The following is a 27,470-nucleotide window of genomic DNA, read 5'->3' on the forward strand; positions in this document are numbered from 1 at the left end:
CTCAGGGTAGCGTAAGGCTGCTGTTGGGTCCCTCTCAGGCTGAACAAGCGCAGTTCCTTCCCCATAGTGGAGCATGTGGTCCAGCCCCTGGTCAGGTTGGTGGCCCTCTGCTGAACTTACTCCAGTTTATCAATGCCATTCCTGTACTGGGGGAGTGTTGTCCAAAACTGTGCTGAGTAGGAGGCAATAATCACCTCCCTTGATCTACAGGGATGAGGCTACACTCACATTAACACAGCCCAGTGTTGACCATCTTTGCTGCCAAGGCATGCTGCTGATTCATGTTCAACTCGCTGGCTACCAAGACCCTCAGTCCTTTTCATCAAGAATTTTGAGAGGAAATAATACATTTTTAGTGGGTGCCTCTTTCTAGAGTTTCCAGAATTTCCTTTAGTTCCCTTAAATGTCAGTTTAGGTTCCCAAAAAATTTATAGTTTCTAAGCATTAGCTTATTTAAATCTCCCCCTATTTCTCTGTTGATAGTCACAAAAAAGCCCCCAAACAACGTAAAGCAGTTAAGGTCAGCACCAATTTTTCAACAGGATCTTTCTACTGCTGATCCTCCTTTAGCCCAGAAACTAAATTTTCTTGAACAAGAAAAGTAAATTCATCAGTTTAAGAATGGGTCTTGAACTGTAATGACCACCTGAGCATAGATGCTCTTCAACAGGCTCTCATGACACTTCTTGGTCATGGTGTGGCCCTGTTCAGATTTAGTTGGCTAAGCCACATACAAAAAAAGCACTGAGGTCATTGCTGAGGGTGACTGTCTGATACATTAGGAGAGATCTCTCTGCTCAGCCCAGGCTTCTCTGCTTGCCTCTCCCTAAACATACTGCCAATGCAGTAGGATACCAGCAGGTGCTGGCAATACATCAGCTGCTTTGCAGCAGAGTCAGTAAAAACCATCTCCTCCAGGGCTCTTAGTGACTTCACAACTGCTTGACATCTCTAGCATCTCACTCCTCCCAGTGTCTCATAGTCCTTCCAGTTCAACATCCCCCTGCAAAACCTCTGAGCTAGCTCCTAGTAACTGATGGCAAATGCAGACAATCCCATGCCCTTATTAAAAAGAAACACTTTCAACATTCTCCCCGTGATCTTTATATAGGAGTGCCACGCTATTTTGCAAAGCCAATAAAACTGCTATCTTGGTGTCCGCCCCCCACCCCATAGCTTCACCCCTAGGAAGGTGATGGCATGTATCAGATCTGAAATTTAGTTTTGGAAGCAGCTGTCAAATATAATAAAAAAGTCTCATGAAGCCATATAACAAACCATGAACGAAACTGAAATTTCAGTATAGCATTAGCATATTTGATCAGATAGTAAGTCAAAATTACATGCTTTAAAAAGACATTACTGAATTTGCTACCTGCTAGAAACTGTTAATTTGAATGATCTGTTCAGTGTAAAGAACATTAATAATTCACGCCTATGAACAATCTGAATTATCTGTAAGTAATACACACTTAGCTGGTTTAGTAGCCATGCATCTTTTTCACCTGCATTATGGACCAACAGGGTCATGCCATATTGTCTTTATCCTTCCCTAGCTGAGCATAAAGGGTGCAACTCAGCAGCCAAGTTTTTGCCTGTCAGTCTTTATGTTTACACCTGACACATCTCAGGTACTAGGAGTATGTGGGTTATCCTCTGCATTTTTTTGAACCCACACTTTGCATCACTGCTTTGGCAGTCTTAAAAATGTAATGCTTATAATCAGCTTTGAAAAGAGTCATTTACTAAAGAACAATCTCTGCTCAGAGTGCACTATAAATATGCTTGACTTCTTTCCCATTTGGCTATTTGCAGCATTTGGGAAACCATGACTCTTTTGTGAGAATATAGTGGTATTCCACTGTACTCTGTGAGCTTCCAACTTACCTAAAATAATGTAGGAGCTAGGTCCTACATAGAGCTTAGAGACAGCCCTCAGTGCCAGCACAGTCTGAAGTGCTCAACTACAGCACTGGTGCAGCTCACTGATGTTCTCATTGTAAATGAGAATCAAGATATTGTCTCAATTTCCAGCCTTTCCCCCTGCTTTGGGCCATGTTTCATTAATATAATGCCCGAGGTGGGTTTAATTTTCTGCAATGGAAAACATGCCAAAAGCAAAACTCTGTCGTCAGGGGTGTGTTGAAAAGGGAAACGTCCCCGTAGCCTCCTCCTACATGATTTGTAATGGCAGCCTCCAGTCTTACCGCTACAAAGGATCTATTGTATCTACTATATCGACTCTGAAAGGCCATGCTGACTGAAGAACAATCCGAGAGTTATGTTGACATGACTTATAAATGACTGTCAAGAGCGCAGGAGCCTGTAATGTAAGGGGAGTCACAAGTCCTCAGCAATTCTGAAAGCAAAGTAACATGTGGCTTTTCCACACACAAGGTGAGGGGGCATTTGACAGAGAGAATGGCCTGGGATTACTCTCCACACTAGCAAGAAACTGGCTGGGAGAGCCACACTGCTGTATTGATGGACATTCTGCTGGCAAGTGTGCTTTTGCCAGTGTAGAATTTATTATGCTTTAAGAACTAAAAACTGTCCTACCAAGGCATGTTTATACTGGCAAAAAAGCGAACCATGCTAGGGCTTTTGCAATGGCATACAATGTCATCTAGAGAAGTCACATCTTTAACGGATATTAAACCAGCAAGGACTTCTAAGGCACACCTTTAAGGATTCATCCCATCCCTAGTCTTTCACAATGGGAAAAGAAAAACCACAGGCAGCTAGGAAATGCCTTGAAAAGTCCTCCAGGCCATATAGGAGATTAGACCTCACATTTCTAAGGCAAAGAACAAAAGCAAGGGCTTTAAATACCCTTATTAGAAACGTTTTTACATCCTCATTTTGAACTTTAAGAAGATTTAAAGAGGATGATTTGAAGAGCAACTTAGAATGTCCTCTGCATAGTGCCTTTTCATGAATTAGATCTTTTCTTAGAGATGACCAACTTATCTATAGAAGGAATTGAAGTCTCAGTGAAGCCTTTTGGGAGTTTTTTAAATTCAGTGGCAGGAGGGCCCTGAGGTCCGTCATCATTAAAACCCAGTGAGTCACTTGATACGCACCTTGCTTCTCAAATTCTTCAAAGAGGTTCAGGCTGGTAATGCTCGGGCCCGTGAAGATGATGTAGTTCTTCCCAGAGGCGTTCTGACAAAGGCTTTTGGCCACCATACTGTGGAGCTGCGGTTTGTTCTTCAAAGCATCCAGCCCATCAGCACCACTCCCTTCTTTGAGATGGACATAAATCTTAAATGAGAAGTGGTAAGAAAAGTCAGAAGGTTATAAATGAGTCCAGAGGGAGCAGATGCAATTGCCAACATACCTGCTTAGCTCAACTGGCAACAAGCTGAGAAGCAAGGCAGCAGTTACTTTTTATAAAGTGCTAATATCTAAAGCCCTTTTCAAGGGGCTGTTGCTTTAAAACCACCTCAGGTTAGCTGGCACAGCTACTGATAAATACAGTGTCCTTTGCCTCAGTTTAAGGGCTTCCTGAGGTTCTTACCACTGTTGTGCAGTTTGAAGATTGTTTGCTTGGCAGGAAAAGACTCAAGTCATAACCAAAATTATGTGTTGTACCGAATCTGCACAGTCTTTAATGCTGCCAGCAAAAGGAGAGAATGGGAACTTCAGTTTCAAAAAAGGCCCCTACAAGATGACCAGAAGGAAATGGCTCATTAGCTCACTCCAGTAATGTTCAGATGTATTTCTGTTGACAGCAACCATTAGGCTGCGACACAAGTGCATGTGCACCCCCATAAATGAGAAGAGCCAGCAATACACGTACCCAATCAGCCAGAACATCCTCATCAAACTCTCCAGGCACAGCACTAATTCTTAGATCATTTACTTAGATCATGATTTGGAGACAACCCACCAAAACAGATTGAACCAGGAACGAGGGTACAGCACAACATCCTGCTCTTAATAGGGAAATGCCTCGCTCATTTGCAACAGGCTGCAGTAGCTTTAGTGTGTAGCCTGCTACTGTGCAGTCCACAATGCTATGCAGTTCAAGAGAGCTGTCACCATCATCTGTAGGTGGACATGCATGTTTATGTTCGAGTGCAGGAACATTTATCCCTTAGTAACGTGACTATAATTAACTGAACACAGTCCAGCTAGTACACCACCAACTCAAAGAGCACTGAAGTAAAGCTATTCCTTCCTTCCTACAAGTGATCCCTCTAGAAGAGGAGTCTTCTGCATTATCATGCAGAGGGAGAAAGCACATAACCCTTCCTTTGTACACAAGCCTTCGATTTGATTTCACTTACAGTATTTTACAAAAGTATAACTTTCATCAAAGTTGAACACCTATTAAAACCAACTAGGCATCTGACCTTCATCTTGTTCTAAAAGTCAGCAGAAATAACCTGCTGGAAAGAGAAATGAGAAGAAGCAGACACTGTGCTCAGTCTCTCAAACAGTACTGTAACACCATGGAACTTGCAAAGATTTAAAAAAACACACACAAATGCAAATTTTTCAAAAAATTTGCCCAGGTCTGCCTTCATGACTTTGGGTCCAAAATACTCAAGTCTTTTAGGAATTCCAGAAAATTTTACACGTCAGAGAAAAAACTGAAACTTGCTCAGTATTCAGGGAAGGAATTTTGCCTTGTTTGTTGGAGTGATGTATCAACAACGAGGTTTCGTTAAACTTGCTTGAGACCTCAACCATCCAGAACATACAGCACTGCCTTCCTGCATATGCATCTGTTTCTCTTACCAGCACACTCCTTCATAAAAGAATGCTCAGAGAACAAAAAAGCTCACATTTGCTGTAGTACTCCCAGTAATTTATATCTCAATGATCTTAGAGGGGAACAAAATTCAATTAAACAGCTTCTCCCTACTTTAGGTGGTGTATCTCCCAGCACTGGTATTCTAGACATATTAATGTAATATTCCGTAGCAATTCATGCATCGTGGAACAGATCCCAGAGGAGTGTGTTATGTATGAAATCTCTGAGAAATGAGACATAATTTGTATTTTGAAGAAGTAATTGACTTGCTAAAGAACAAAGTTGGTGCAAGGACGAATACACGCTAATTCCAAATAGAAGTACAGCACATATTAAAAGGAAGTCTTAAATGTACATTATTTATCTTTAAAAAAAAAATTTAAAAATCCCTTTTGTGATAGAAACAGTTTCCAGATGAGAACAAAGGCAGGAATGTTTGTAGACTCCCTGAGCCAATTGGTCCCTCACCGTGGGCTGGTTTGGGTCTGCAAGCAGCTACTATAAAGCGCATGCCCACCATGCAACCATCTACTGAGACATCACTATTTTCCTACTAGGATGCTACCTACTCCATAGGTTTTTAGCAGAGTTCCCTGTTCACCTGGCACCCTTCCTCCACTCTCCCCTCTATCTCAAGGACCCTTGTAATGGCCATCTTGTGATTCTCATCCCCCCTTGCTCTGTTCACCTCCTCAGTGCCCTTTACAAAAACATCCATACCCACTACTGAACCTTCCCTCCTCCTCCAATGTTAAATATATCCCCCTTTTTTCTCCTTGGGCATTTTCCTGCCTATCCAAGCACAGCCTTTGTTCATGGCACAATTATTCTTGTTTTGGAGAAGCATCATTCAAAGCTTTATCATGCTCAGCTCTATTGGGAAGATGGGTGACAAGCAGCATAATGTTGGAAGGCATCAAGGCTGCTGTGAAACAGCGTCTGGGTACAGACAATTGGCAAAGGCATAGCTTCAAATATCCTTGCAAGTGCCTAGGATCCCATATGGCCTTTATTTTCCCTCTCCCCACCCTCTCATCCAACTTATTTCATGCTACCTCAAATCATTAAGATCCTACCTACTGAAGCCTGCAGCGTTCCCCCCTGTTCTGTAATGCATTAGGAGTGATATTTAACAGTTAGCAGTCTGTAGAAAAAGCAGAGTTGCCAGAAATTGGCTGCAAGACCTTCAACAGGCACAGTCAGAAGCTGCTCCCCAAAAATGTTTGTTAAAACTATTTACCAGAGCTTCTGGTTTGCCCTGTGACAGCATTACAGCTTTGTGCCCTTTCCATGTGCTCTAACAGCAAATATCGTCAGAAGTACAGGCTTGACAACTGCTGCTGGACAACAGATGGAGATGTTGGCAGCAACATCCTCTGCTTCTGTGGGTGACAGTCAAAGCAATGCTTCTCGAATATCTGCAGAGATCACTTTTACTGTGTATCTTTTTCTAGTGGCTACTGATCCATTCGATCTACAGCACCAAATGGGATATCTTTTATAGATCACAGAATCACAGAATCACTAAGGTTGGAAAAGCCCTGTAAGATCATCAAGTCCAACCATCGACCCAACACTGCCATGCCCATTAAACCATGTCCCACAATGCCTCGTCCACATGTTCCTTGAACATCTCCAGGGATAGTGACTCCACCACTTCCCTGGGCAGCTTATTCCAGTGTCTCACCACTCTCTCAGTAAAGAAATTTTTCCTAATATCCAGTCTAAATGTGATGTCATCTGTCTTAGGAGACAATTACAGGCTGAAGCTCTTTATCCTGCAGTGCTGGGACAGAAACAGAGCTTTCTCTAGTCATCCCTCAATTATTTGTTTCTTATCAGAACAGCTACACATTCAATTCTGCCATGTCTCTATCTACTGCAGCCCTACTGCACCAGACACTTTCAATCCAACATGTTTTAATCCCGTGTGCACAATACCAGCTCTCTCTTCTCACACCATTTAATTCATCCCTCAAACCTTTCTCTCTTCTGCCTTCAGTCTCCATGCAGCATCCTAACAGTCTCTTCCCTTTAAAAGCCTGACAGTAAGAAAAGACCTTCACAGTCTCTGGCTCATCTTTCCTTCCACCTACAACTGATTCTGTCTCCTCCCATCACAAATGCAAAAGCAGGTATCAATCAATACACCTGAATGCCTGAGCGACAGGGTATGGGTGAAGACTGTGCTGAGCTCTTCCAAAACAGGAAAAACGGTGCCAACTGTTCTGGAAAGACCGTTTACCTACACAGAAGCAATCAGAAAAGACATCACATTCCTGAGCAGGAGATTTCACATGTTGACAGATGAGACGCAAGTCAAACACCTGTCATTCAAAAACTCAAACGAAGAGTAGTAGTTTGAGGCTACAGAGACAGACTGCTAGAGAGAGTGCCACCAGCAGACGGGAAGTCTCAGAGTAAATATCTGTGCTACAAGCCAACAGGAATTTCCTTGCTCTGTGCTGGCAATTTACTCTATGGAAAACTCAGGTGGAAGGTTTGTAAGGGATCGCTAGAAACTGGGTAAAAAACCCGAGCACTTAGGAACAAAAGCTGCATCTTGACTGCACACTTAGGAGTGCCCTAGAAACTAAAATATTGGCAATTCTGTGCATATTCAAAGCTCAGATGGCAAATTGAAAGCACTTGTGAATAGCACATCCCAAATACTCCACATTCATACATAATTGAAGCACCCCAGGGTACAATTCTCAAATGAAAGAGATGACATTTGGAAGAAAAAAAAAAGGGCGGGGGTAATAATAAACAGGAGGAAGATTTTGAAGGCTACATTGTGCAAAATATCTCACAAAGGGCAGACCACAAAACAGAAGCCAAGTTTTTAGATGACACAGTTATAAAAGCAAGAGAACAAAGAATGGTACTGTCATACTTTTTGGATCCCAAATAGCTATCAAAAAGATAACTTCATTTTTCTATAGACTTCACAGCCAAATACTCAACTGCTCATTCCTAGCGCCACTCTCTAGATCATGCCTCACTCTGTCTTCCTCTCCCATCCTAAACCTCATCTCTAACTGTTGCCATTACCGTCGCTGTTGGGAGATCCTCCCCTCCAGCCCCACCCCAAACCTTCTGCAGCCCATATTCCCTCCTCCTTTAATGCCCTCCTTTCAGTCATCTCTTAGGTTTAGCTCTTCCTCAGCAGCTGTTGGCACCATTGATGGTGCTTTTACCGAGACCGGATCTTTTAATTGGTTTGAGCCTCTCTTCACTCTCTTCCTACTCCTTTAAAAGCTACTTTGAAAACAGCATTCAAGGGACACGCAGCTTCCCCGTGCTGTTCCCATCTAGCTCTTGGGGCTTCCTGCAAAGCTCTTTCCTTGGTCCCCATTTCTTCTCCCTCTGCCTCCTATTTTGAAATAGTTCAATCTCCATTAACACACAGATCCAGGCAACACCTGTGTGCTGAGGACTGGCAAATCTCTTTTGTCTGTGCATGTTCTTCAAAGTTTCTGACAAGATCGTGGTGAGAATGGCAGGGAGATGCTGGTAGAGTTGACAATGCAAGTCCAGTATGGCTAAAAATAAAGTCCCTTGTTTTCCTTCCCCTGAAATCACCCCACCACGTGATTGCATCATACTGGGGACACTATGACATCTTACCTGCATGGTGAACCTACTATCTGTGGATCACCAAATACTGACTTCTCTCTATAGCTTCTCCTAGGTCAGCCACATCTAAGTCAGGCAGCTTCATTATGTGCAACACCTCTATGATAAAGCCTTTCCTATTCTTTCAAATACCTAAGAACTGCCTGGATCTCCTCTCAATTACTGCAATCAACTTTCTTCCCTTTGGCCTTGCTTACATGTATCTTGACATCCAGACAACACTCCGCCCATCACTTGCCTAACCTTTTGCTTCAATTATGTCAGGCTTCTGCTGGTTCCCTCCTCTTTGCAGCATCAGATGGAAGTGGGGGTGGAAAATGGAGACTAGCCTTTGTCATTTAACCCTCCCTATTGAGCTCTTCCTACACCTTTTCAGTATACTGATTCCTGCTTGTGTTTGCCCTGTAAAGCCAGGCATCCAACCACTAATGCCAAACAAGGCCACGGCTGCTTCTTTCCATGCTGCCCTTCTCCTGCCTGGTTGGAAATCAGCGCTAACCTCTGCAAAGCTCTTTCCTTTTGCTCTTCAATACCTCTCTTAGAAAGGATGCAAACCCCACAACACAATTGCTAATCTGTGCATTGGTGCTGCTACCCTCTTAACACTGCTTCGCTGGGGTCCCTCTGTGTAACTGGCAGCCCAGCTCAGGACTGTCACCAAGGCCTCGCTCCGGTGCACGCAAGTGCACAGCCTTGGCTCAGTTTTTCTAAGAAAATTACTGTTGAGCTGTGAGAAGGGGTATAAGTGAGGTTATATGTAAGTGAGAAGGTATATAAATGATGCAAGATAAGAAAAACTATCGAAAGTGCTGTAACTGTTGAGGGGACACCATGTAGTAGCTCAAGGAGGAAAATACTTACATAAAAAGCTATAAAATCTTAAAAAAACCCCAGAAGATGACAACTCAGCAACACCAAGGACCCAGCTCATTTCCAAGGAGCAACAAGGCTGATGATCGCCTGGCCTGTGCAGGCTCACCGGGAACAGGGAATATACTGGTGCCTAGCAGTGTGTTGGTCCCAGCTCTCTGCTGCGTGCATTAGCCAAGAAATACTGCTGTACACATCGTGCTTGCAGAGTCTCTGGGCAGCCAACTGGTGCCCGAACTAAAGTATCTTGCTGTGGGAGGCTTCTGCCTCCATCTTGCATTTAGATGCTAAACTTGCTAGGGCAGGGATTGTCTTTTTGTCCTGCATACAGCACCCAGCACAAAGGGATGGGATCAGTGAGGGGTGTTCCTAGGGCAAAACTACTAAGTGGGGAAGAGAGGAGGCTCTGGGGCTTTTAGCCTCCTTCCTCAGGCAGACCTGCACTGAGTGAGAACATCTGCAGAAAGGAGACAACTACGCAGGTAGTTTTATCTTCAGAAACGCCAAGCACCGCAGACAGGTACTAAAAAATAACCTTCATTCCCACCTGAAAATAAGACACTGGGACTGTGTGTAAACTCTGGGAGAGATCTTTGCATTAGGTCACATTTAGATGTTTGGTTTTCCCATTCATCTAGAAACAAGGTAAGACTGTAAACTCCACAGAAATGAATGGGGCTGGCCCATCACACATCTGCAAAACTACCTTCCCGCTTAATACCAGTGAGCAAGGGGATAACTGACTTTTAATTGAGATCTGAGATTCTCAGATGCTGACAATACAGAACCACATGCATTAAAAAGCCAGTGCCTGGTGGGAGCCAGAGGAAGCAAGCAGATAGGATTTTCCAGGCACCAGTGACTGACAAATGAAGGCGATCAGATTTCCTGGGATCCTCCCCCAGCCAAAGTCTGACCTTGAGAACCTCCTCAGAGCAGCCGCTACATCTGTGCGCTTCAGATGCAACTGTTCCAGCAACAGAGAAATTATCAGGGCACTGTTTAAAGAAACCCAAGGGCTCAGGCTAATCTCTAAACAGAACTTAAACAGGCTGAAACACCAACATTTCTGAGCAGCTTTATTAAACAAATGCACAGATGGCTAACTTTCCTGTAGCTCTGACCTTGAAAACAAAACTCACTCCAGGCTTATTTACCCCTCCCTTTCCCAGGAACTAAATGCACTTACGTGGTATGTTGTGAAATTATAAATTCTTTGGGGCACCATCTCAGTTTCTCTAAATTCTGGAAGTTCTTCCTCTGTAAAATCAACAGGGTTATGAAGTATTCGAGCTGACGGTACTTACTTACCTTGTTTGAAATCAAGAATTAACTACAGCATTTACTATAAAAGCATGACATTTACATTGCTTGGGGTTTTTTGCTGCAACTGACAGCTCTGCCACTGATCTGTGGAGTGACCTCAGACACTCCCCTTCACTGAGACTGCTGCTCTTCAGGGAGAGAGCCATTTCTTACCCTCTCATGCAGGGGCCACCCTGATCCAGGTTGCACTCTTCAAATACTGCTGTAGTGCAAGTTGCTGATTGTTCAGTAATGTGGGAAGACTCAGGCTGCAGAGACACAGTCCTTTTCCTTAACCTGTTCTGACTAATCACTTCTTCAGGGTAAGCAGTGGAAGGTGGAAACTCAAATTCAGTCCCAGCACAAGGATCTAAAGGACTTCATAAATCTGAGTGACACATTTCACAGGGATATTAGTGAAAATGAAAAGCATTATTGCAAGAAGTTTCTGCCAGTGAATAAAAGCAATCGCAGAACCCATATAAATGGGGGCAGGGAGGGGGTGTGGGAAGGGAATAGTGTCCAGAATAGCCTCAGAGAACAAATTTCATCCCAAGAAATAGGAAAGGATACACACATCCATAAAGTCATCTCTTCTCCACCATGATATCACAGTTTTTTTAAGTGAATAATTAGGTTGATGAGCTAATTCCATTACCGCCTATCATAGTGATCAATTTTGCCCGACTGTCCCTTTGCAGTGCTCTCTACCATCTACATACTGCCTTCCATTCTGTTGATTGATGGGTCTTTGGGTCAGGGACTGTCTTTAGGGTTACGTTTGTGCCATGGGCCTGTGGTTCAGGACGAGGCACTATGGGAATAGCTTGTCCTGCCTGACTCCCCATGGGGTTCAGGGCATGGCACCAGCTTCCTGTGCTTCCTTCTCCTTCTGCAAAATGACCAGAAAAACCTTCTTGTGCAGGAGGAGCTATGCAAGGACTAGGCATCACATAGTAACAGTTACTCATGGCCACGTTCATTCCTTATGAGCCACACAAGAAAAGGGAAGAGAACATGATGTGTCCTACCAGGACAAAATAACTAGCCCTGATCAGATATTTGGGACTCTCAGCAGTTTTTGATGAGCTCTGTTGCTATATCTAAAAATGAAAAAGAATCCTACCAATCATATTTATGAACATCTTTTACAAGCAAGTGTTCCAGACTTTTTGAGAGAAAGAGAAATAAAAACTGACACAACTAGAATTTTGATTTAAATAGGATGACTTACTCAGCAAATACTCTAAGAAAGAAAGAAACACTTCTAAGCTACTGTGATCATTTAAACTGCAATCAAGATATTAAAATATTGGTTTGAAAAGCGTCTTAGTGGTACCACATATATAAGGAAATATATTGGAGGGAAATGAGGAAACCAAAAAGCAGATGGAGCAGAGAGGGACACCTGAGGCCCTGCAAGCTGAGTTGCTGCTCCCATTGAATTAGAAAGAAAGAAACGAGAAGGCCCAAGCCCTCTTCTGCAGCAGTAGCTGCTGCCACCTTGATGTCCAGCATCAAGGATGGGTGAAAAAGGCAACAGTATCAGAGCAGTTTTGCTGCCTACTTTGCCAAAGTCAGCTCTCCTGGGGCCCTTCTAACCCTCTGAAAGTTTTTGTTCACGTTCCCAGCTGCTGTAGATATATATTTACTTTGTTTGAATGATGTGTCCTTCCTGCATGTTCCCACCTGGCCAGCTGACCATGAAAAGATACTCAGCAACAAAGCTATTCACTGCAACAAGATGCTTCGCTTGAGAAATTCTGAAGTAGAGATGTGATCTGAAATTGTGCATCCATCTTAAAACAGAGACTTAACTGTCAGGGTGGAGTCAGGTTATCTGTATTACAGAAGACAGAAAAGTAGTCTAATATATATACATTATTTGTATTATGCATATATAAGCCTAACCACCTTCTTATATCCACAAGCAATATTGCGTTTTTATGCCACTTCTGTTCCATGAATGGCTTATTGGGCTGGATTTTTAACCAAACACCATTTGCTTAAAAAAGCAAATGATGAGCCATCAAACAGAAGTATTTACTCACACCCAAGAAAGTGATTCAGAGTTTTGTTCATGAGAACAAGCAGACAGAGGAATTTGGGGAGTCAAACAGCTAAAACTCCTAACATTAACAACTGCCCTGTGAGCTGCCAACCAGGAGTTGTTCACAGAGTAGCTCAGCATGTGGCTTCAAAATGCTGATATAAATTTTACATTAGGAAAACAAACCAGCCAACTCTTTTCATCGCAGGAAAAGCAGAGCACTGGGAAAACTGGGATGTCCTCAAACGGAGATTTTTTTAACTTCAGTCTCATCATTCAGGTTCAGAGGACCTTGCTTTTAGCCAGGAGCATCACAGACCTCTTGAGGTTCCTTCCATTCCTGAGAGCCAGTCATATGTAGCTCACTTCCCTCTTCTGCCTGGGCTGCCTCACCTTTTTATAGATATATATTATTCAGACTTTTGAAACTGAATTAGCCTGATTTATGAAGTGTTTATAGTCATATTTTATCCTGAATACAATGACCTCGATGTCATCATGTGGAAACAATGAGGGAGGGAAGTCATCCAGACAGTATTACAGAATTTCTACACATTTCCAAGTGGGTGCTGTAAGGTTTTTCTGACAGCAGACAGGTGATAGACCAGTCAGTCCTTAAGTATCACGCAACAAGTCTTTCCTTCACGATGGCAATTTCTCAAGAGATGGAGGGGAAGGTGTGCATATGAAGGAGGAAAACATTGGGTTTTCTTCTTGTTTAGATCAATTCTCTCCAGATGTTAAACACAGAAAAAACACCCCTCTGTTTTAATATGGTAAATAAACCAAACAACTACCAAATAAGTGCTTTGAATTCTGCAAGATCCCTTGTGTGACAGAAAATTGAACGTAGCATTTCAAGCATACCATAATTGAAGATCCCCATCCTCCCCAGACTAGGTTTTTCCATTTTAGCACGAACATTCATGTTCCTCTATATTCTTTTTCACCCTTCCCTAAGGTCCCTCTCACCCAATCATTTTAGCATGATGATATTTACAGCCAAGCCATGGACTGAAAATAGAAGGTGGCTGGTAAGATGATCCTGGATGTCATCTGGGGGCAAGTGAAGAATGAGTATCTAATTCATTAAGGGAGCAGGAGGATTAGGGTGGTGCTGAGCATCTATTCTGTTTAATTTGACATTCCATTTATTTACTCTCTCAATGGACAGGAGGGGGGGTGCAACGTAATTATAGCTCAGAATCTGAAACCTCTGGCATGTCTGAAGACTTATTAGTTTGGTGGCAGTTGGTTGGGGAGAGCATGGCAAGAAAGATCAGCAAACTTTGTGCTCGCTGTACCCATACGCTTCAATAATAAGCTGCGTGTGGCACTGGTGGAGTTCACCTTGGAGATATAAGGACACTGCCTCTGTGTAGCAAATGACTTTCCAAAAGCCTTGAGAGTAGAAACTTCCAAGGATGCTTCACAAGGTGAATCTACTTTGTATTGGACAAAACAACTGCTTTAAAACCTGGATGGAAGATGTATGATCCTAATTTTCTTCTTAGAGTGAATACCATTGCTGAAAACAGAAACCCCTATTCCCAGCAAGTCTCTTTTCTTGCATACCTACTCAAACAGTCATAGTTATTCATGGATCAAATTTTACTGTGAACGAATGTTCAACCGCAGCAAATCCACAGGCCCTGCAGTTTTGATATGCATTCAGCCTAAGCAGGCAGTGTGCACGTCCTACCTGCACCTCCAAACCGCTGCTCTGGAACATGCAGGACATCACGTTTTCACAGAAGCTCTTGGGAAAAAGAAATATCAGAAAGTATCTGCCCCCTCACCTCTAGGTATCAAAATAAATGGCCAGATTTTTCAAGAGCTCTCAAAATACATCAGCAATTGGGGAAACTGAGAATTTGAAAAGTTGCCCCCACTGCTTTACAACACTAAAAACAAACCCTTTAACACGTCTCCCACTCAAGCTCATATCTCACCTTGAAGGCACATCAGATTTTATTTCTTTGGTAGAGAAGTAGAGGTGTGAAAATAGATGTAATAGGAAACCCCACTAATACGTTTCTTGCAGAAAAATGGACATCTTGATACCATATTGATTTAGTCTATTGGACACCACTGGCTATCACAGATGCAACGTTATACTTAGACAGAGAAGCTGACTCATTAAAAAATGCAGAAGTCACAGCACCTAGACATTTAGATAAGCTTAGGACGTACAGACAGACCTTTTACCTCCATTTCAATTTAATTAGCTTAGGGATGGCAGCCAGATGGACAGTATTAGAGACAGGCACCCTCAGTTAAATTATACAGCAAACGGAGCACCAGGAACTTGTCTTCACCATCCGTTGGATCTAGTATCTGTGGGAGTCAGAGGCCTGCTGCACTCAGATCGTAGCCCCCGGCAAGGCAATGAAGAGAAGTGACTGTTACCTTTGGTTCTTCGATACGTTTAAGGGCCTGCTGGAACTGAATCAAGACATCTGACGAGGTAAAACTAACCTGGCAGATAAAACCAGTGGATGAGCACTGCCGAACCCAGAGACTGAATTTCCTCTTTTTCCTCTTGCGCAGCTCCCTCTCCGTGCACGTGGCAATGAAAATGGGATCCTCATCAATCAGGGGCTCATGTAGTACCTGCAATCGAGAAGAAAAGGAGGGAGGGGCAGGGAAGAAACAGAAGAGTACATGATTGCTGAAAAAAATGGTGCTTTAAATTCTTCCAAGGAAATACAATCCTTGCATTGCGCTTGTGCGCATCACCTCATACAAAGGAGCAAACCCACTTTTGTTTAATGCTACCATCCAACAAAAAACAAAGCTTGGCCAAGCACACTCCATTGTGGATGGCTGCTCTACACATGGTTTGCAAACATTGCAAGGCATGGCTCTCAGTTCTCACTATCAGCTACAGTTCAACATCCCTCCAAAATGAAGTGGGGAGGCGGGGGGGGGGGGGGTGGGGGGGGGTGGAGGATTGTTAGCAGCATCCTTCTCCAAGCTTAATCATCGGCTTCATCTTGTTTGGCAGAATGTCTTCCACCCAAACATGCCCTACAATCTGTTGTAAGGTACACTCCTTGGTTACAGCAAAGGAAAACACACAGCAATGAGGGAGAGAAGTTAAGGGAGAAAAAGATATTTTCTGCTGCCAGTTAAGGAGGTGGTAAAGAGACAGAAAACATTTTTCCTGGTGGCAGCAGCTTCAGGGAAGACTCTCTTGCCTCAGGAGCTGAAAAATTTGACAAAAGGAGACAGAAAGATAAAGGACCAGAGGCAGGAATGGAAAAAGACAAGGCAGACTGCAGCAAGTAATGAAAATCTGTGAAAGTGAAGCAATTTCTGCATTCTGCATCCAGATGATGTAAGTGGTTCCCTGTTGCTTATAGCTGTTTTGTTACACTTCTCTCCATTAATTCTGTAGCAAAGTCGTTAGGTTTTACACTATAGAACCAACCTACAGAAAAACACTACCATCTCCATGCAGCTCACAGGTAGCTGTGCATAGCATACACATCCCTGACTGCACAGCGTGTGAGTTGTCTAGCAAGTCACTTGTGAGAGTACAAATGCTTGGAAACTGTTGAAAGGTCTCAGCTGATGAATGCTGACCAAATTCAGACAACTAAACTACATCTAAATCAGAGCAAGTCACTGCAGGCTCCCCTCCTAGTACACGAGGGGAAAGCAGTCCCAGCAGGCCATAATTCATACCCTTTTAAAGCCATGTGTAAAGTAAGTCAGATGGGTTATGATCTAAAGGAGCCCATTCTTTTCCAGTGACAATCATCCCAGGAGATAGGCTCAGATATAGGTATCCACAATGCAGAGGCTCTCACCCTCAGACCAACCCTTTCCATGTCTCCATATGTGCTACTTCTGTGCACATCTGCATGCGGTCAGTGGCGGAAATGAGAACAAAGCTGCATTAAACCTGGGAGCAATGCTTGTAGAAGAGATGTGGTGGGCAGCAGTTAAGCACCAGTGATAAGCAGCTGCTGGCCTCCTGAATATGAGATGTTTGTCGAACATCACTCTGTCAGCCCAAAATAGGCACCCGTGCCCTCCCCACGCAGCAGCAGCTGCAGACTTTCATTTATACACACTCCACTTCTTAATGGCTCATAAAACATTCACAGGACCATCTGAAAGCACTCTTGTGAAATGTTCAAATTATACACCAAAATGCAGATGCGAGTAAGGAGAGCTGCACACAAAGCTATTTGTTCTTAAAGCTGCTGCTGCCCCATTTCCCCACTGGAGCCAAATCCTCTTCCTCTCTCAATGCCCACATGGAACACCGTTCTTCCTTTCCAAAGGCCACCTGGGGCATTTCACACTTCCACCTCAGGGAATTCCAACAGTGTTTTGCAAATATTAAACATGCCCTCATTTGCTTTTGCCTTTCTGCCTCTTCCATGCAGAGGGGAGGACCACATCCCTTGGGATGGGGTTGGATACACCATTAGGAATTCCTCAGCTTCTGGAAAGGCCCTCTTACCTGCCAGATCCCACTGAGTGGTGTGGTTCAACTCTTACAATCTCCCCCGCTGCAGGACAGAGAGCAGCAGAAAGAAAAGGCTGTATAAGCATCACTTCAGGGCATTTTCTACCCTCTGTCATTAGCTCAGCTCCCTCCTCTGCACCACAGCATCAGCTCTCCTCACAGCAGCACTACTGCGTCCTGCTTCCCCTTCGCACTCTTTCTACCTTCTAAGACACAGTAAGGCCTGTCAGCCTTAAATTTAGAAAGCAAATCTGAATTTTGAAAACCTCTCCCCATCTTCCTCTTCTCCCTGTCCACGGTCAGCCCTGCCTTCCCCTAGGACCAAGAGCTTCCCCTCCATTCCCCTATCCCAAATGTTTAAGTCATTTCCATTTCTCCATAAGACGACTAATGCTCCACCAAAGTCCCTACTGAACTGCTGGGAAGAGGGAACAAAAACGGAAACAGAATAGGGCAAGATTTACTGTTGCTGCAAAGAAGGAATGTGGACAGGCAGGGAAACTGAAATGAAAACCCTGGAGCTTGTTCGTCTTCCTTCCTCCAAAGCGGGTGGGGAGACAAATGTTGTCACCCCTCCATATGCAATCACTGCTTCAACAGCTGTAAAGGCCTTTGCAAGCAAGCATGGGCTGTTCATGCTGCTGGAACAGCTGATCCCCATGTCATTTTCAAAGGGGCCAATTTTTTGCTTCTGGCACTGACATGATTTTCTTATGACAAAAGTTAGCCCTGTTGCCACTGGCCAGTCTAATTAGTTTGTTCACCCTCCTCCATTCTCGGTCTCCTTGCTCCTCCTGTAATCTCAAATCCATCTCTTTGCCAAATCCCCATGCAAAGTGGTATTTGCTCCCTCCCCATTCCCCATTCCTGCTGTTGCTGCAATACCTGCTTTTCCTGGAGTGAGCTTACTGCCCCCATGGCATATTCTTTCCTGCTTCTCATCTTCCTAGATAAAAAACTACTTTCAGGCTTAGCTGACTCCTACATGTATTCCTGGCCACCCCTTCACCATCTTTGACTCCCTCCCAAAGCCCTCCTCTCTTCCTATTCTGCCTTCCTTTGATGCAAGATATCTTGTGGATTTCTTCATAGAAATTGTCCCCATTTTCTTCTCTCAAACCCCCAGTTTTGTTCAGGTCTAAGCAGCTCCTCATCTAGTTGCTTCGCTCCCCCACAGCTATCCCATTGGGGTTTTTTTTCCCCTCTTCTTTATAGCCATCCTCATCCCTGCTAAATCTTCTTGCCAAGCTTTCACTCTTTGTTTTCCCCTCAGTATGTACATGCACTCCAAGCGTTGGAGTCCCATCTTGGAGTCCTGCCTCTCCAGCAATTGCTCCATCTCACAACATCTTTTACTCACTGAGTAAAACAGCTAGCCACTGTCAAGAGTGCCTTTCTTTCTTCTCCATTTTAGATATCTCCAAAGCTCTTTCCACTCCACAGTTCCACCCATCCTGCTCTCACCACAGCCCAAACAGGCTTGTAGGCAAAGCCCAGAGCCACTAACTCTTTTGTACTTCGACTTCCTGGACTCCATTGCCTTAGATAATGAATGGACATGTCTGAGATAGCTCATCTTCTCTGAGTTCCATGGCCATCCCCAACACAAGCTGTCTCTTCAGCCTCTCTCCTAGAGAAACTGACTCAGCTTGCCTTGTCTCTGGCTTTCGGTGGGTACCATCCACTTGCAAACAGAGTCCCCTCGGTAACTGCACCTGTATGCACAGATTCATCCATTGAGTAGCTCGTGCTTCTGCTTCTTAGCTCCAAAGATCCTCCTGTCTAAACTAAATTCTCTGCTAGTATCTGACATCTCTGCTTACATATCTAGCTGTCAGTTCTGATTTTATTATGCTGCATCTGAGAGCATCTCCCTCCCCTTAAGATAACCGCTTATGATCTCCATTTTTGGTCATTGCAGACATCCCTCTCCTCCTCCTGCAGATCTCACCGGCCAGTGAATCTGAATGTCAATCTTTACCTCCAATTCCTTGCAAGGTCTTCTAAGCCAGGCAGTACCTGCATTTTCCATGCTTTCTGAGTAACAGCTCTAAAATGTTACTCATTTTAGAGTAACAACCCACCCACCCAGTCAAGTTTTCAGCCAAGCCCACAGCCATCCTGCAGCAGTTTTCCTTTTGGCCTCAACATAAGGCAATCCTGCCCTACAGATTGCTGCTGGAAAGCCATTCTCCTAGTCCATCACGCTGGCCACATCACTTTTCTATTTCTCTCTGATAGCTCTTCTCCAATATATCAGACAGATTCTTTCTCTTCACTTTCAAAGTCCTGTTTGGCCTATCCACATTTTAGTCATCTTCTTTGTCATCATTCAAAGGTTAACTCCCACCACTGGTGGAGCCATGATTTCACGCTTTGCTGCCCATTTGTTCAGTCTTCAGTTGACTCTCTTTAAAGAAAAAAAAATAATCAGTTCTTACAGCACTCCATTACCATTAGGTAATTTAAAAATAGCCATAAAGGTTCATAATTTTCTGCTGCCAAGCTCTCCCTAAAATCTGGCTTCACCATAGGATCCACTTGCCAAGAGCTACAGGACGTCAGAAATATACGTTGCTGTTCAATATTCTTATTGCTCTTCTGTCTGTCTTTCTCTTGCTCCATGTCTTATACTTGGCCAATGTCCTCTGAATACTTACATCTTTGTTACACTCACAGAAGCCCTAAGACAGAACAGTCCTGGTTTGGGACCAGCACCCCTACTCACAAAGAATCATTTTGAAAACAGGAAAATGGAGATATAGAGGTGTGACTTGAGCAAGATCTTCTAAGTCGGAAATGACCAATACCAAATCAACATTTAATCATGAGGACACAAAAGACCTACGAGTTGATCTGCCTGGTTTTGCCCCTCTACATTTTCAGAGAAGCTGTTGTCTAATGCTGTGAGCTGTTTTGGAAGAACTATGTTGACACTGCTTAACTGTAACCTATGATACCACCAAGAGTGAAACACAAACAAGCCCCCTAGTAACTGGCCAAACTTTTGCACCGTGCCCATGGAGCAAGAGGTTGGAGTTATGTCTCTCTTTTTGCCAGGGAGTTCACTCCTTCCTGAGGTAAGGACTTAAGCCGACTGTTCTCAGCTGACATTTCACTGGGCAGACGCAGAACTGTTTGGTTCCAAGATGCCAAAGAGAAGGTACTTTGGAGGGAGAGGGAAGAGGAGAGTGCCCGGAGTTGTGCTCCTGACCTGTCCCACACCAGTCAGGGGCAGCCAGAGACAGCAATCCTGTCTAGTCGCATCCCACTGACAAGCATATAAATATTCAGCAGGCACAGAAGGATATCTGAGCAGTGATGTTATTTTCCGGAGTTCCTCTGGTTTCTGGAATTCAGTGTATATCCTTGGCAGATGAGCACCCTTGAATTTGTTGCATATACCTCCTGAGCTCAGGCAGGGCATCCTCCCTGTCTTCAGGCTTCCACTTGTAGACAGTAGCACAGCTACAAAGCTAAGCAGCAAAGAGATGACACTGATTCCAGGAATAGACCCAAAACTCCACCTCTTGTTGCTCCGGTAGAGGCAGCAGTTATTTATACAGAAGATGCTGGGGAGGGATAGGATGCAGAGAATATGCCTGTCATTCCTATCCAATCTAGGTCAGAACACCATTTTTTTTTACTTTGGAAATTGAAGCTAGCACTGCTAATACACAATTATAATGTTCTGGGCTTTCAATACCTTCATGAGCTGGAGAGTAATTATTTCTTTTTGTTTGCTCAGTATATTTAGCAAAATAATTATAATTCACTAGATTGTTTTCTTTGTTTTGGTATATTGGCATCGTTCTCTCTCTCCCTGTTTCCTTTCATAGAAACTGTGGTGTCATTTTTGCATGCACATTTTTTTGGGGGGGTTACACATGAGAAAAAAACCCTAAATATTTTCTGACAGAAATTCCACTTGGAGAATCTTTTCTAGCTCTCCAAAAAGAAAAGATCAAATCTATAGAAGAAATAACTGTGAAGGCAGATGTTGCACTGCCCGCTGGACGCAGACTGTCTGCTCTGTCCATAGGGGTGACTTTAAACATGGCATCTTCCTAACCCACATTCTGTGAGTCCACACTGCCAGAGGAAGAAAGTCAGTAACAAGTCTACCTACAAGTCCAAACAGCCTTGCTGCATTCAACAGCAAGGAGCCCAAGTCATTCCTCTGCTAGGTGTCACTTACAAGACGTTAGCCTAAAGCTTGAGCATAGATCGCAGCTCAGGCACAAGCCACCCGGGTACCACAAGTCTCACGTTTAAGATAGAGGTGTACCCTAACCAAAAAATCCATTTTGAACTTGGGATTCCAGGTATCACTGATTACAGAAACCTGGGCTCCTCTTCCCACCACACTTTCAGAGGCAGCATATCCAAAAGCCCATCTGAATGGGTCTTTCCCCTTGTCTTTTCCCTTTGCTTCTGCGCAACTGTGTTATTATTTTCAATTATTTCTATTTTTTTCTCACTGGGCCTGAGATTCTGGGTTTGATGTTTACTGCAGTCTGCTAATCTGCACTCAAGACAATATCCAGGGAGAGGTCTTTCCTGCTGTTTTGAGCAGATGGGGTCCATGTCTCTTGAGACAGGTAGTGTGCAGCCCTGCCTGATGGCACCCAGGAAGGTGTTAGGCACAAGGCTCCTTTCCAGAGGAGGCCTGGAACATCCCCCAGTAGGCTACTGGCGCTACACTAGAGTATTTTTAACAACAGGTTCAAAACCTTTTTCTTTCTCACAGAGTTATTTTGGAAGCTGTATTTTAGTGCTTTTTGTTCTGCTCAATACCACTGAAACACGCTGTATAGAAATCACTGACATAAACACTGACAAGGGAGCAGACAAGTGGAGGGGGAAGCAAAAGAATGGGGCTGTCACTACTTCTTCCTCCCCGTTTTTTTTAAGGTAGCATCTCCTTACCGAGCTCAGCACAAGCATACATTTTCTTTGTGGAGATTTAAATGGTTTGCCACTGCAAACAGGACGCTATGATTTTTGTCAATTCAGTTCTCGAACCTTGCTTGGGAGAGGGGAAGGGAGAAGGGATATACATGCAAATCAAATTTTATCCTTTAATGGATTTGCACTCACAGCATGTCCCACAGCATACCATTATAAGCATTTACATTAGACACAGTGATCACATTTCTGATGCCTTTATCTTCCACCCATTGAAGTCAGTGGCAATAAGGATTAGATTTCATATCTTAATGAGAGCTCAGCCCCAACAATACTGTGTCTCTCACTGCCTGGTTTGTCTTGATGGAAATGCACCTTGCTGGCATGGCTTAGTGAGAACACTCCTCCCTCCTCTACCATAACAGCTTTTTAGACAGCTGTGTTGTCCTGAATTATACTAGTATGATTTTTATTGTCTACAAAATAGAAAAAACCTGTAATCACTCCCAATTTATTTTAGGCACACTTAAATGGATGTGATGCATTTATGTATTCATTAATGTTCTGCAGTAGGCAAAAATGTGATGCTTCAGAGAGGAAACAGGAAGAAAAAGAGGACAATGGACACAACATCCTTTCCAAATATCTAGGTGAAATCTTTATATTCTGAAAACAGAGAGTTGATTGAAAAGTTATTATTTCAAGCAGTAACATATTTCATGTTTATTTTTATTCCTTTTTCTGTCCAGACTTCTGAATGTGACCAGTAGCAACAGCTCCAAAAGGAGATCATTTACACTGGAAGAAAGTTTAAATAGTGTATGATGAATATTAAGAAAATATTTCTTTGCACTTTAAAAAAAAAAAGTTCAACTGTACAGCTGTAGTCAGACAACCACCAGCTACATAAGTTTCTAGATTTAGTTCCTTACATTGTCTGCCCAGTCTACAGAGCAGTGTCCCTACACAGTAGCATTCTGCTGTACCCCTAATTGCATCTGGAAATGAAAATTCACTGGAGTCCTGTTTACTTTTATTCCTGGTAGTCTAGAAACATTTCCGGTTCACTGGCACTTTGGTTGCAAATCCACACATCAATAAGTTTTTCCATAGCAGCATCATCCATCATTAAAAACCAGGACTGGTGCAAGGCACAGGCAGCGCTGCTGAGGGCAGCTGACAACCGCAGCAAGTAAAGGCACCTGCCCCCCTGCTTATTTTCCCTTTGCCAAGTCTTGAGGAGGTAGCTGTGCTGCCAGACCATACAGCAAGCACCTACTGCTAAGGTCAGGGATGGTCATTCCTAGCAAACTCAGCTCCTGCACCCAACCCTCAGCCTGTAGCAGGAGCAGCTACAGGTTTTCCCTCCAGCCCAGCTGCACCAGCTCTGCCCTTTCCACTCTCCCTCACAGGAGCAGCCTGCAATCTCCCATCCTCAGGATAGCAAAACCCAGTGGTGCCATCCTCACTGAGAATTCTCCAGGCTTGTTTAGACCACTAACACAAACAGCCCCAGCTCAGAGAGCATCGTTCCTGTTGAAACATGCCAGGTACCTGCACTGCAGAGCTGTAAGTCAGACATTGCTGAGCACTCACATAGGACAGTGCTGCTTTCTCTCATGCTTCGTGGAGGCACCGCAGCATGGCTTCACACTGTGAAGCCCCAGCTCTTTCTTCAGGCAGCTGTGCTCTGTGCTTTCAGTCACAGTGAGACAATCTAGAGCAAGCAGGTTAGATGTTCCCTGCCAACAGGTTAACTCCTACCTGGGCTTGCGAAGGTCTAAAAGCGGAGTCAAAGCCATTCTGCAGAGAGTCCAGAAAAGGCTGGATTTTGTAGAGGCCATGCGTAGTCTGGCTTGAGCGGAAGGCCACAATGTGGAAGTACTTCAGGATCTTCTCAAACCGTGATTGTGTCATGATAAGTGCAATGCTCTTGTTGCTGTAGAAGCCGCTGCTCCAGATGCTGAGAACGGATTCACAGTGATGGATGCTGGTTGATATCATATAGCCTAAGAAGGCCTTCATTTCCGTCAAGGTGACATCAATCCAGGCATCGTCACTACCGAACCTCTCCTGGTACTTCTTGGCATACATGTTGGTTTGGACCACCATATTCTTTAGTACATTGTCAGGGACAAAGAGTTGAAAAAAGTCCATGGCACTGGCAGTCAGGGGCATTTTTCGTGTTGGACCTAGGACAAAAGCAAGAAGGGAAGATAAGCTCACTCCTGATCATCGCAAGGCACGTCCAACACCAGCAATTTAAAGCAGGATTAACTTCCCTAAAGCAGGAAAACAAGGCCAAAGTGATGGCATGTCAGCTAATTCCTTTGAAAGTGTACCCACTGTCTGACAGATCTCATCAGGAAATTCCCCCCTATATTCTCTCTCTTCCTTCTATACGATACAAATACAACACACTGAATAGTTTCTTCCTCTGCTCTGCACACTATTAGTTTGTAGCATGTAGGTCCGTGAGGCAGCACACGTTTAATTTTTCCACTTATACACTATTTGTACATTTTACCCTCAACCGCTGTTTTGGCCTTTTTCTGGACAGTCTTTTATTTGTTCATATGCATGTCAAAGCAGTGCCTTCCTCAAAACAGCCCAGAAGGAAGGTGTCTGAGCCCTCCAGAGAGAATGCTGCCCCCATCCCAGCTGACATGATCCCTGGGCACTAGAACCGGATCCCACCTTTTCTTTTGCACCTCCAATTCCTGTCCAGTTCATTGTCATTAATTCCACGACTTTCAAATCTGCTTCTGCTCCACACACAGAGCCATGCAGATCATGTCTATGCGCTTTTGAGTTCTGTGTCTCTGCCACCACATTGGAGCCTTATCCTACACTCTGACATCCCCAAGAAAGCACGTTACCAGAACAAGTCAAAGACACCACGTGGCTAGCGCCACTGTCCCATGTCACAGGGAGTATTTTTAGCATTACAATGCATACACTGGTCCTCTTCCTCCCATACTGTAATAAGCCTTGCAGTCCTATGCTGTCATTACTCTAGCTTTTCACTGATCTTGCACCTTCTCTGACAGTTTCAACTATTCCATAAGAAGAGGGGAAAAAAAAAGGGAGGCTGTAAGGGTTGGCAGCACTGTATCAGTGTAACAAGGTTATCCAGTCAGACACCAGATTACATTAAGTCAAATTAGGAACATCGAGCCTGCAATACCAGGGTCGCAGACACCAGTCCTTACAGCCCTTTCTCCTCTAATCCCTTCCATAAACTAATTACGCTTTATTTTAGAAGTAGTGTTTTTCATGCTCCCACCCCGTGGCAGCACTTTAGTCACCAGGTAAGGGCTATGGAGACAGGGGCATTCTCTATTATCCTACAGAAGCAGTGAAAATCAATACACCTCAGAGGGGCAGCATGGACAAACGCAATGGACAGGGCAGTGCTTAAGAGCAGTTCTACATCCCTGTGCAAAAGACAGTGTCATGATTTTAACCCCAAACTAAGAGTTGGATGTGATAAATACTGCACCTTAGTTTAACAGCCTTCAGCCTTGGGACTCTCTGAAAAACACTCTTCCTGTTCAAAAGCAGGAGAAACACAGCTTCTCTTTTGAAGTTTTGCCTAACAAGAGTGAGTCTTCCTTGTACTACGTGGCTGCTTGGATCTCAGTATCAGCTCTCCCAGCTGAATCGGAGCACGAGATTTGCCATTCTACAATCTGGCTCTGCAAACATTCACTACCGTGTTAGTCAGGTTGCACTCTCCAGCACCGCTGTATCTCAGCTCACATCCTTAGTTACAGCAACAGCTATAGCTTGCAGAAATTTTGCATGAAACAGTACCATGAGGAACTACAGAAACACTGTGGTTGGACTTGCTTTCAAACCTTAATGCTTGCTTGGGTGCACTCTGGTGAACTCAAGCTATTAGAAGGACATCAAAAATAGCACCAAGACATTGAAACAATGAACCTTCAGATTGCAAAGAATGCCAAAAGAGCAAACAAAAGTGGATATTTCCCCCACCCCCGAGTGCAGTGGGGAAAGAAACATATATTTAAAGATTACTTTCCAATTTTAATTTATGAGATTGAGAAACTGGAAGTGAACAGTTCCGTTGAAAGCACATTCCTCTATATAGCAAGAACAGAGTAAAGAGCCTCACACAAACCATGTTCTGGTAAGGACAGAGCAGAAAATTTCAGCTTAAATGATAAAAGGTTTTCATTATCAAGTGAAAAATATGGGGCTAGACTAGATATACTTACTTAACCTTAACTGCTATTGCAATAATAAAGCGTCTTAACAAAGACTTCTCTTCTTTTGATCAGGAGATTTATATTCTGCTAGCATCTGATAAACTGTTATAGCTGACATAAAATACTCTACAAACGATTCTGTATGAATGACTTTAGTACATCACTTCCTTCTTCCCCACAACTTAGTCAAGTTTTGACATTCTGCAGTAGATACGGCTTTCTGATAACAACACACTGCACAGAGTGTATTCCTAGTTGTACGTGAAGTCTCGAGGAGCTATTGAATTCAACTCCAGTGCCCAGGCAACCTTCCAGGTAGAGCCACAGAGGCCTTTAGAAGTGGGGGTAACATTTTAAATCTTGCCTACAGCAAACAAGATGCAGTCATAGAGCATTAAGTCTTATGAATTGAAATATGTTGGTCTTGAGACAGGTGGAGATGGACAATAGGTATGTGCTGGACTCCATCTTTAGGAAGTCAAGAGCAGTCAGAAGCACAAAAGGTACTTTTGATGTAATTAGATTTTCAGTAGCTGCCCAAGTTTACCTTGAAAAGTGATTATGGAAAACTGACAGGTATACTGGATAAGGACAATCCTTTCTTACCCAGCAGTCCTGCTCCAGCCGCACAGAATCTCCTATCTGCTCTCCTTCTTGAAATAAATATGCAAGACTTGTATCCCACTGGCTGTGCAGAACCCACACAGCTCTAAAAAAGTGAGCTGAATCATTTTCTGACTCAAACATCAACCTAATTGTTGACTAAATATGATTCTGAAAGCCCCTGTATAATCTCATTGTCTTAAAAAACAGCCTTTATTGGCAAAATGAGCACAATTGATTCATAATTTACTGATATGCAATAAAAGAAAAGTGACATTGAATTTCTGCAGGAAGAGAACTGAATTTTTAACATGAGTTGGGTTTTGCATAGTTAATGACTAGCCTAAAATACATTATTTAAATATGACTTTCTATTTAAGTACACAAACATATCCCATATAGAGAGCTAATTGCTTAAGAAACCTAAATAGTGAATTTGCACTTTTTAAGGATTTTTACATTGACTTAAATCGCACTTACCCAGAAAATACTGATATGAAAAGAGTTCAGTGTTCCACACATGCACCATTTACCTTTCAAAGCTTTGCTCAGTCAAATAAAATAGTGGCTTTACCTAGTCTTCCATCCTCAGAATGAATATACAATTATGACTGCATG

General features: G+C 43.5%; 1 protein-coding gene across 1 annotated transcript in view; it reads right to left on the bottom strand.

Moving 5' to 3' along the window:
* The window catches only part of PGBD5 (piggyBac transposable element derived 5), a 68,416-nt gene that overhangs the window by 11,363 nt on the left and 29,583 nt on the right, over positions 1-27,470 (bottom strand). Inside the window, exons 3-5 of the mRNA XM_059835800.1 lie at positions 23,782-24,209; positions 15,105-15,239; positions 3,082-3,264 (exon numbers count right to left, since the gene is read on the bottom strand). Coding sequence (XP_059691783.1) covers positions 3,082-3,264; positions 15,105-15,239; positions 23,782-24,209 — 746 coding nt within the window. The remainder of the gene's footprint in view (positions 1-3,081; positions 3,265-15,104; positions 15,240-23,781; positions 24,210-27,470) is intronic.

This window comes from Gavia stellata, chromosome 2, assembly GCF_030936135.1.
Source record: "Gavia stellata isolate bGavSte3 chromosome 2, bGavSte3.hap2, whole genome shotgun sequence".
Taxonomy (NCBI): domain Eukaryota; kingdom Metazoa; phylum Chordata; class Aves; order Gaviiformes; family Gaviidae; genus Gavia; species Gavia stellata.